Below are 11,295 nucleotides of genomic sequence, written 5' to 3' on the forward strand. Positions count from 1 at the left end.
CCACCAATTGCAGCTATACTGGCTGCCTGTATGCTTCCTAGACCCATTCAAAGTGCTGGTTTTAACAGATGACTCAGGATCTCTTTTCTGGAATGTCTCTCCAGCATGAACCTACCTGGACCCTTAGATCCTCAGGCCCTCCACAAGTCTCACCTCTGAGGGACGCTGGGTGTGGCAATAAGGAGAGGGACTTTAGTTGTGGCTCTCATCGATGTAATGATCTCCCCAGCAAGGTCTGCTTGGCCCCTTTGATGACATTTCAGTGCCAGCTGGACTTACCTTTTGTATTAGTACATAGTCAAGCTGCTGCATGGAGTTATCTTCCCAACTGAGGCTCTGAGATAACAATTTGCTCCAGGAACAAAGAGGGCAAAGTAGGGACTACACGCAAAGCCTCATGTAACATCACCTATTGTGTCACACTGCTCACCTTCAGCATCAGGGATGAGGTGGATAAGGCAGGTCTTGCTACAGAGAAATGTAGAGGGAATGTGATACTGGGCAAGTTTCTCAAATCTGTCTGTGTTCTTCCAGAAGAAATTTGATAAATCTGCTAGACGGCTGGGCATTATGTCTGGTCCTGGCACATCTAGCCCTTAAATCTTCTATCAGATTATCCTTCCTGCATCTTAGCAAATGCTTCCAACATTGGAATTTCTTCAAGGTCTAACAGCACGTCATTCTTTAGTGGAACATGTAAGGAAGTAGGCAGGTTTTTCTAACACTTTTGCTTTTACAAGTATTTACAGCACAACTTTCCTTTTGTCAGGCCTGTGGATTGGATTCAGACATAGTCATACTTAGACCCACTGAGTGCTGCCATCTGACTCTTTCCACTCTCCACTCATATTTTAAGATGGACTGCTTGGTTTAGAGGAAGGTGCTGCCATCTCTCTCCATGGCTCGTACCTCAAATGTTAGAACTGTGCCTGCTACCCTACAGAAGGGAAGGTGTTTGTTTTAAAAAGAGAGCCAACATTCTTCTCCAAAGTGCCTGTTCTGCCACTTTGACTGAATTAGACAAGCAACACAGAAGATGCTTCATGCACACATACAGCAAGCATAATTGCATGCCAGTTCCATTCTCTAAAGCCCACCCCATTTTCCTCCTCCCCTACTGGCACCTTGTCATTAAGGCTTGGGAGTGACGCTAAGTTCATGGAAAAACAACTACTGTTCCTAGAGCTGAACCCAGTTGAGGGATTGGGGTTGGTTTGCATTTCCAAGACCTGAATGGACTAAGAAAGTGGACTTTTAATATCCAAAGAGGTCCTCAGCTGAGCACCAACAGACTCCATGATGGAGCAAGGGCAGCTCTGAACAGAATCCCTCTCAAGGTTCCATTTTGACAAAGCCCTAATTTAGGCTATGGAAGTTGGACAGAACAGGGTAGTGTCCCTTAAAGCTTTTGTCCTGACTGGCTCAGAAATCATTCTCCATAATTAATCTGTACTTGATAAACAAGAGCCCAACACATGCAAAAGAAGCAAACTCCAATCTTCTCACATGGTCTGAAGGCCACATGAGATCACCACTTTCCTGAAGCTAAGCACTTAGATAGGTTAACTGCCCAGAAACCACACTTATGACACCTTGGACTCCCTGGCAGAAGAAAAGAGGGATATAAATGCAAAGGGATGGAATCTGTATTTTAAATAAAAGAATAAAGCAGGTAAAAAGAAGAAGCCAGCAGGTGTTCAGTTATCCAACAGCAGCTATGATGTAGCATCAGTAAGTCAATGCTTACAACATTGGTTCAATAAGTTTATTCTCTTTTCTGACATCTCCATAGAAAATTATGGAAGGCCTCTTAGCTATCAGCCACACGCTCCTGGGCCCTTAGGAAGCTAGCCTTCTTTTGGGCCACACGATCTTTCTTCTGGGCAAGGGACAACTTGGGACGGTTCCACCTGCAAACAAGAGATTGTGTTAGTGTTGCTGGTGCATTAAGCATAAGGCATGAGCCTTATGAACATTTTTTTTAAAGGAAAAACTTGAAATCAACTGTGCCACTCAGGGCTATCTTATTTCACCATGTAACATAGTCAGGTATTGAGAGGCAGTGACATTCTTCCCAGGAATGTCAGATCATTCTAAACATGCCTGTATGCTATAACTCCAAGTATATGACATCAATACAGTCCATCCTCAGAAGGCAGGATTATTATAACTCAGCATCATATGTTTACAGCAGAGGACCTACCATGTCACTGCCTCCCCCCACCCCAAATTTCTGGGGTTATCAGTTCTGCAGTGGCTTAATTTTCCAACTATATTTAAATCTACCTGATGTGAGTCTTAACATGGAAGGGAAGGGGAAAGTTTTCTTATGCAGCTGCATAAAATAATTCAAATCACTTAACTGTGGCCAAGGATATAGTGCAGAGATGGGGAGCCCTTGTTTGCTATGCTGAGAACCAAAGATCCACCTAACTGGGACTTTTGAAATTTAGCCAAATATTGCATGTGGCCCTAAAGCCACAGGTTGTTCACATGTATGACTGCCTCTCTCAAATACTCTTCAAGACCCTCAGGGAAAGATGGCCCCATTCCATCACTCAAGTGTTCACTGCTAGATTTGCTAATTTATACCAAATACAGACTGGCAGGTCCACCAGGAATACATCCAAGCTCTGTGAGATTTACACTCACCACTAACTAAACTAGGTAGGCAAATGAACATGGCTGGGACCCGTGAATGCTTTACAAGTGCCTGTGGGAGACTCCTAGAAGAGTAGGATACGAGGTGATTTAAAAGTTAAGATGACATTCCCAGAGCAAAAGGTGTTCTATTAACTTGAAAACTAAGCAACCACTGTCCTATGAGCCAATAACTTTCAACGAAGAATGGAAAACTCTGTCATACCAAAGAACACTAATAACCAATGAAGCCAAAACACCTCTGGCCTATGAAGCAGGCCAGAACGATCATAGGAACTAAGTGGAACTGCTGCTTTTCTCCTGCAACCGAATTAAGAGCAGCCCATGAAATACATGTTAAGTGATAACGAACTGAATTGTTATCAGTTCTGTTCTACAGCTGCTCAGTACTGCCAGTACTGCCATTTGTAAGATCCTTTTTTTGTTTTGATCTACATTAAGCAGAGATCTTAAGGCCCATAAGCAGCACCCAGCTTGCAAAGGCAGAACTTGCTGCAAGGATCAAGCTCATGAAGGAGGCTGCAACACAGGAGGAGATTTAGCAGCTTGGATGCAACCCTCAAGCCTAAAACGATCTAGCCCAAGCTGTTAAAGCACACAGGGCTTTAACACTAAGCTTCCCAATAAGCCAAAATGTTTCTGAAAATGCAGATTCCTGCCACAAAACTAAGAAATCTTCCCATCCTAGTATTCGCCAATTTTCAGTGTTAATGCATTTCAAAAAGTTTCAGTGGCACAGCACTTTCAGTAACAAACATTTCTTTATGGCATATCATCTTGCAGGAGGAGAACATGACCATCTCACCTCTTCTTTTTGACTTCCCTCTTGGGTTTCTTTTCGTGGACTGGATTTTCACGTATTCCAGCGTGGGCTTTTTTATACAGTTCTTCCATCTGAAATAAGGATTTTAGAAATCAGTTTTACATTGTGTACATGTTGACCAAAATTTACTTGGCACTCCCGCCCCCGCACTCTAATGCATTATAGGAAGTAATGTTTTAAAACTAACTCTCATAAAATGTCGTCATAACTACATACCCCAGAACTATTCTAGATAAGGACACAGAATGAATGCACAAATCAATATGGAGTTCATGTGTATGACCTTTCTTTCAAGGTTTAAGTACGTATGAAAGAGACCCACAATTAGAGGAACTTGGGGCAAATTCACATTTGGGGAAGTGGGAGGCGGGAAACACCTGTGTATGAACATCCATCATATGCACAGCACTAGTTACTTTTTACAGGCTGGGACTATTGACCGCTGACCATTGAGTACCAACATCCCTCACAAGAAGCGGTCAGCCACTTTGCCACTTGAATGTTTTGATTCCTTCACAGAAGCAAAAGTAGCTTAGTCGGGCTCTAACTTCACACACACAAACAGAGATCTATGCGGTTCAGAGGTTTTCAGCCTCCTCCAAATCAACTGAGGGAGTGGGGATGAACACCTCCAACTAGGAAACTTGCATCTTACTTTCAACAATAAATTATAATTTTGCAAATGTGTGAACATCTGTTCTTCTAACTAACCACTCTGAAGCAGCCAACCTAACAGTTTCTTGGTTACCAGCTCATGAACTCGGGCAAGCAAAATTTCCACAGGGGCTCTGGAGTTCCCAAGTACACCAAATGGCTTAATACTACAAATGCATTTCCTCTGAAGGGCAAATTATGCTAAAAATTTATCACAAACCAAAGTACTCGTGGTTTAAAGTAGCCTTGCATATCAGCAATTTTATCTGTGACTCACAACAAGAGTGCTGGTGCTGGATGAGTGGCCACCTGCAAGGCTGGATTTAAGACTCATTTCCTCATATCCAATTAGCAGTGCAAGAAAGAAGGAATTCATGCAGCTCTGACTATTCACGTCCAACTGAATTCCCAGTGCTTTATGCCCCCTGCTTCCCAATCCAAGGCTACTACTATCAAGATGCTCGCTCATCAAACAGGAACTCCAAAGGTCTGAGCAAGCTTTGAGCCTTTTAAACAGCAGAAAGGAAGACAATTTAGGAGTTAACCAGGGAATTTACAAGCAGTCAGGAAACTGGACACGTATTTGTGGTGGATTTACAAATGGAATGATAGGTCATTATTTAATTAGATGTTTTCAGAGATGTGCAAAGCTCATAACACAGAGATACTAGGCCTGAGATCTGAAAGATCCCAGATACTTGCTAGTATTTTCCCATAAAAGTGTCCATTGCCAGCAATATCAGTTTGACACAAGACACACTCCTAGTACTTGCTTTTTCAATCACTGTGAACAGCAAGCATCTTACCATATCAGGCGTCACGTTGTTCTTTATATACTGGGAGAACTGTTTCTTGTAAGCATCTTCGTCTTCCTCCATCAAGTAACGCATGTAATCGGCAACATTCTGGCCCATGATGTGCTTGCGGTGGACCTCTGCATTGAATTCTTTGCTCTCCGAGTCATAACCAGGGAAACGTTTGGTACTGTCAGACATGAATTGAGGACCCCTCGTTAACATTTGGGAGAAAGCATTTCTTAAGCAAAAATCAGTCAAGACCAGCCAGAAATTTCAGCCGCCATCAGTCCCGTCTTGAAACACTGAGCTCTCTCATACACATGCCAAGGACCAACTACAACATGTTCAAGTCAGTGGGACATCATCACATAGCAGCCAGATTGAAGACAAGAAGAAAAAAAGGTGAATTATTAAGGAGGACTGTAATAAAGGGGTTTTTTGGTGGGGCAGCAGAAACGACAACCTGTTTTACTCTTCTGGGTATTGCTTGTACAATCTACTGCTTCTGTCGAAGTGATGAATGGTGGTAATTATCGTATGAGCCAGATCTCTGAGCGTCTGGTATGTGGAAGACTGTTGTAGAGAGGAGGCGGCAAGTGAAGTCCGCAATGGGAATATCATACCCAGGGCCAAGTGACAAGATGCAGCAAGTAGCATTAAGCACCACCAATGGTGAAAGTTAAATACACTGAATTTAAATTTCAAAACAACAACATCTCCATTTCTAGAGAAAGTGTCTGAACAATCAGTCCCGGGGGGTGGGGGTGGGTTACCTGTGTGGAATGGAAAGACCACCATCCACAGCTCCTTTCAGAGCACCGAAAACTTTGTTCCCAGTGGTAGTGCGAGCAAGGCCTGCGTCCAAATAGCACGTAAAGGCACCAGGTTGCCCATCCACGCTTTCTACATTATACTCATCACCCGTCACTTCAACTTGACCTTCGTAGATCTTATCAAGGCCAAACTTGTTCAGAAGCTGCAACAAACAAGGCAGAGAGGTCTAAGTTCTTCTTCATAGATCTACTGCACTGGAGACCAAAACAGGCTTTTGGCGAAACATTCCACATATCATGAGACAGAAAAACAGGCAGTATGCAACCCACTCCAAGGGCCAGTTGTGACCAGAATGGTAAGCTATTAATTTTCAAGAAATTAACTCATGCACCAACAATCTTTTAGGAGTCAATTGTGCGCACAAGTGATTCTACAGAAGCAACCTTTTGAGACTACAGTCAGCAAAACATTTTCCAGCCCATTTTCAGCATGGGATTTGCCATTTGGATAACACCCTAATATGAGAATTCTAAGTTACTAAATGTAAGTTGAGCTTGCCATACCTCGACCACATACAATGCCAGGAAGTCTTTAAAGCCATGGCTGAAAGGTGGGAGAACATAAGAGCTACAGAGGAAGGGAAATAGAACCTTGCAGTAAAGAAATTCCACTGATATAAGAATTCTGCGAAAGTAACTTTACTTTCATCAAGTACTAAGGAATAACTGGTGGCCGATATGCTGAAATGACAGAAGCACAGACATACACACCCAAACCCAACGTTCTGCCATCTTCTCTAACCCAGTATTTATTTCTTGCCCAGTTCATTTTACAAGGTGCCGTCTTAATACATACAAAATCCCAGGTTTGTACTCGAGGACTAAAACAGAAACAGACTGGGTAAGTGGTGATATGCATATCCCACCTCCTACAGACATACACTTTAAGCCAGTGCTATAAAACCCTAAATTTCCATTATTTGTAAATTGTGTGTCTTAATTTGTGTCAATTAAGCTGGTGTAGATGTTATTCTGATTTTTCAGAATAGATACATACCCTGCGGGCCAGCAGCAAGCCTGTGCAATAGGCAGCAGCGTAGTTGGTCAAGCCTACTTTCACTCCGTACTTTGGCAGCTCGTGAGCGTATGCGGCACAGACAATCATGTCGCCTTCAATTCTGGCATATGCGATCTGACAACAAAAGCAAGGTTAGTGGGCGACCTCCAACCAAACAGCTGCAATATTAATTCACTACAGTCTTCCCTCTATTTGAGAGGAGTGCCATCAAAGTCAGCAGTCCTGTAGTGCCAACCTTCCCTCATACCAGAGTGTACCCACAATGTCTGTAAACACTGTATATCTACCTAAGAAGCATGAGTGAGTAAAGCACATATCGGCGACAGCTAGATCTTTGTCGGAATAATAAAACCTTATAAAAGACACTGACCAAATCATTCTCTCCCTTCATCATCTGCTCAGTTCCCACCTTGCCCCCTACCATTGATCTATTGATCCTGCTCCTCCTTTCCCATGCCCTCAGAGGGACATGTTGAGACTCTCTTGACTGTGAAGGGACTACTGGTACTTTAAGCCAGACAAAGGGAGAATACACATACACAGTAGCTACAATAGTCCTACATTTTAGTTATTCAACTAAAAAGAATGGTGGCAGCAGCATAAGGGCAGTTAGGCAAGTGCTGCTATAAGACCAGGACAGTTTGCCACTAAGCTTCTCATCCAGGACAGCTGGTTCCTCAGGACTGTATGGCACATGATTAACATTTTCCAGGTTTTCCAAGGCATTCCAATATGAAAATATAACAGGGGAAAGACTGCCAGTGATGATATACATATTTAGTCCATTTTTTCCAGTTTTTCCACCCCAAATTACAAAGACTTTTGAACACTGTTGTCAAAAAGTAAGAGATGTGTAGACTAAAGAAACCTGTTTCATTCATAGCTTTGGAAATCAATAGTACTTCTGGAGATTTGCTTAGCACATGACAATTTCCACGTAAAAGGGTCTACAACAGCAAACCATCAAATGCAACTTTGCCAAGTAGAATAGAAGCACTGCCACCCAATCCTACGCCACTCATCATTTCCCCCCTCCACCTCTTTCCCCCTTTTCTTCCTAATGTAACATTAATGCCTCAACAAATGAAACTGATCTGTAGAAAATGTAACCTGAAAAAGAGACACTGCACATACTTTTGTAAACCAAGAAATCTTTAATATATATTTTTTTAATGCAACTTTGCCAATGATATTGAAGTGAGTTTTTTTTTTAAGCTGTTCAGCAGTCCAGTCTTCCAGATTCAGGTAAATTAAGCATAAAATCTCTCTCTCTCTCTCTCACACACACACACACACACACACACACACACACACACACAAAGAAAGATCTACAGCTTTGAAAACCACTGACATACACTTATCCAAGATCAGAAGTTACACTCAAAATGGAATTCTGACAATTTCTGTGTCAGTCCTTACCAAATTCAGAAATGCAACACATGCACTGTAAGTTTAAAACTGATTTTACACTAGTTTAAGTTATGGCTTCCTCAAAAGAACCATGGAAATTCTAGTTTGGGAAAGGCACTGAGAGTTATACCAGTGATTACTAGCCCTTTTGCAAAACTACAATTCTCAGTGCTCACTTGTTGGTAGCCAAGCCAGTTAAATAGCTAAGAAATGTCTAAGCAATTTGTTCCCTGCTTCTTTTCTACATGATTCTCATAAGCAGGAAGGGTCAGGGGAAGATTTTTAGAAGAACTAATAGAACAGTTAAAAGAAAATGCCACACGAAGATTTGTGAAAGAATAATTTCACCTTCACTCTCAGCATTTTCTACAGGCTGGTAGCTCTTTTGTTCCTAATGAAAGCATGCTGAACATTTTGAGATGCAACATGTATCTTTGCACAGAGAAGCACATCAGAAATTAAGTAGCAGAAAGCAAAGCCTGGAGTCAACTGAACCTGCTTTGTTCAATAAGCTCCTTTGAGAAACAGCCAAAAAGGAAATGTGGATCTGCAGTAATATATATACCTGGCAAAGAATTCCAGGGGATGAAAAAATGTTTTGAGATGGTAACATAAAGGGCCTATTTTGCTTATTTTAAAGATTTCTTCCTAGAAAAAACATTCAAGACACCTCCTCAAATTTATCCATTACCAAGTCTTGCTTTCCTACAAAAGGAAGTATTGTCACAGGATATGGCCTATTCTAGAGTTTAGAATAGTTTCTGCCCAAGAACTACCTTAGAAAAATACTAAGTTCTTCTCTTCCTTTATAAAGGCTTATGTACATGTTACATAGGCATTTCTATGAAGGAAATTTGTGAAGTGCAAAGCAGTACAACCAAGGACAGAAAGGAGAGCTTACCTGGCAAATGATATCTCTGTTGGTGACACGTACAATCATCCTATATTTAGGGGTGTTGTACTTGTTTTTATCTTGAATCACCAAACGTTTACGAGCATAGTAATCAGTCTTTCCCTCTGAAACAGAAAGGTGAGATTGGAATGTATTTAGAAACTGCAGGTTCAAGGCCACATCCATCTAATTTATTGAAAGCTTGCCAAGAAATAAAACATACCTCTCCTTCTTCGGAATTTGACTTGATACCTCTTGAAGTAGGCCTTATTCTTGACAACTTTCACGAACCCCTTGAATAAATGTGACACAGAAACATTAATGTCAAAAATGTTTGCATAACAATCTTACAGGTGAAGATAGCAGGAACTTAAGTCAACAAGGAGAAAAATGGAAATGTGTTTGAAAAGTGCACACACTTATACAGACACACAGCCTAAAAAACACATATTATAAACTTAAGACTTCTTTATGGCTGTGATGCAGAGGAAAGCAAAGTCTTCAAACTTGCTCAGTAGCAAAGTGCTTAGCACCCATTAATGACACCTTCATCTTCAATGATAAAACGCTTACTGTTTTAATATAACATGCCATTGAAAGTTACAAGGCTTTCCAGAATCCACTAACTACAATTGGACTACGTAAAGCATTTATGGTAATGATGGAAAAAATACAGTAAATACTAAGTTTAAAAGTAGCAAGGTGTCTGGATGGCAATGTGGAAACCGAAGACTTCCCAAAACTGAAGGATTTCTGCTGACCATCCACTAGAGGGGAGAAGACGTTAATAAAACTATCCCACCAACGCCTTGCCTTACTTCAAACAGCCATCACACCTTGGCATCATTACATTTTCCTATAGGCAACAACGAGACAGGCCCACAGGCCCTTCCCACAAGCCCAGGATTGCTATGGCAGCTAAAGCTCTAGAACCTGCCTTTCGTCAAGTTACACACATGCCGGCAAATCCAGCTTTGCCAGTGACACGTATTTGACAAAGTCGGGATGGAACTGACGTACTGTAGATGTTTACACGCGGTAAGACATGTGGCTCTTCCAAGACAGTCTTTAAACGGGACCAAAGGGGGCATCGCCTGACCTCCCCGGACACAACACAGCGCAAAGCTTCCAGAAACGAGGGACGCTGCTTTACGCGAGACCTGCGATTAGAGACTCTCCCCTCCAATTCCCCGCAACGCCTTTAGACGGCGTGGGTCTTGATCCGCAAGTTATCCATCACACTTCCTCCCCACCCCCGCTTCCCGATCGCGCAGCTATCGTGAAGGCAGGCCCGGAGCCATGTGTGCACGCCTTGGGGGGGGTGCATTCAGACACGCAAGGCCCGAACCCATCGCTACTGCTGCGCTCAAGGGCCGGAAGATTTTGGGAGGCAGGAGGAGAAAATGCAACCAAGTCGGAGAGCGGGGGAAAGAGGCGCTGTGCGGGCGGGACCGAAGAAGGGGAATGCAAACGGAACCAAAACGGGGGAACCCGAGGCGGGGGGGACCCAAAGAAACCGACCCGGGGAGGCGTGTTTGGGGGGAGCACCAGCCGCGGCCCTTCTACTGCCAGCGTCTTAAAGGCGGCTGGTTGCAGCCATTAGGCCACGCTGGAACTCGCTTCCGCAGCCGGGCCTGCCAGCTGCGCAATCCGAATCCATCCGGCCGGCAGCGGGCGAGGAAGCGGGCAGCCGGGGTTCGAGAAAGCGGAGCCGACTCTCCCCTTCCCATCCTGGCCCATTTGGTGCCGGTACTGACCATGGTTCTCGGTTCTGTCCGCTTTCGCTTAGGCCGGGGGCCGCGCAGCGAAACGTCCGCAAGCCGTAGCGCTGGGGGAAAAGGCCGAGCTCAGCGCGCAGGCGTTACACGTCACCTGGCCGACAAGGCAGAGAGAGGTTCCCCTACCCGCCTGCAAAGGGAGGGAGCGCTGCCCCCTGGAGGCTTGGAGGGGAAGTGCCCTCATCCTCCCCCCCCCCCCGCCCGCCGCTCGCTCTCGTGTCCTTCTTCCTGCGCCGCCAGCGATGACGCCAATCCATGTCGTCGGAGCTCATAGTGTCCTCCGCCGCTCTGAGTGTGATGGCAACGCGCTCAGCAGAAAGTCGGCGGGTGCGCCACCTAGTGGCGCCTCGGTGCTAAGCGGCTTTTGCTCATAGATTTCAACGCGGATTCTTCATACCAAGGACTGGGATCATGTGGTCCTCCAGACGC

General features: G+C 43.9%; 1 protein-coding gene and 1 non-coding gene across 2 annotated transcripts; both read right to left on the reverse strand.

Moving 5' to 3' along the window:
- Positions 1 to 1,751: 1,751 nt before the first annotated feature.
- On the reverse strand, positions 1,752 to 10,972 carry RPL5 (ribosomal protein L5). Its single transcript, XM_053391755.1, has 8 exons — positions 10,846 to 10,972; positions 9,312 to 9,381; positions 9,098 to 9,213; positions 6,766 to 6,900; positions 5,709 to 5,911; positions 4,945 to 5,122; positions 3,467 to 3,555; positions 1,752 to 1,910 (listed from the first exon to the last, which is right to left on the reverse strand). The coding sequence occupies exons 1-8, from the start codon at positions 10,846 to 10,848 to the stop codon at positions 1,811 to 1,813; spliced, it is 894 nt and encodes a 297-aa protein (XP_053247730.1). The 5' UTR covers positions 10,849 to 10,972; the 3' UTR covers positions 1,752 to 1,810.
- Positions 5,212 to 5,308, reverse strand: LOC128416790 (small nucleolar RNA SNORD21). Its single transcript, XR_008331304.1, has one exon. It is a non-coding gene; the product is annotated as a small nucleolar RNA SNORD21 (small nucleolar RNA).
- Positions 10,973 to 11,295: the final 323 nt, after the last annotated feature.

Source organism: Podarcis raffonei, chromosome 6, assembly GCF_027172205.1.
Source record: "Podarcis raffonei isolate rPodRaf1 chromosome 6, rPodRaf1.pri, whole genome shotgun sequence".
Classification (NCBI taxonomy): Eukaryota; Metazoa; Chordata; class Lepidosauria; order Squamata; family Lacertidae; genus Podarcis; species Podarcis raffonei.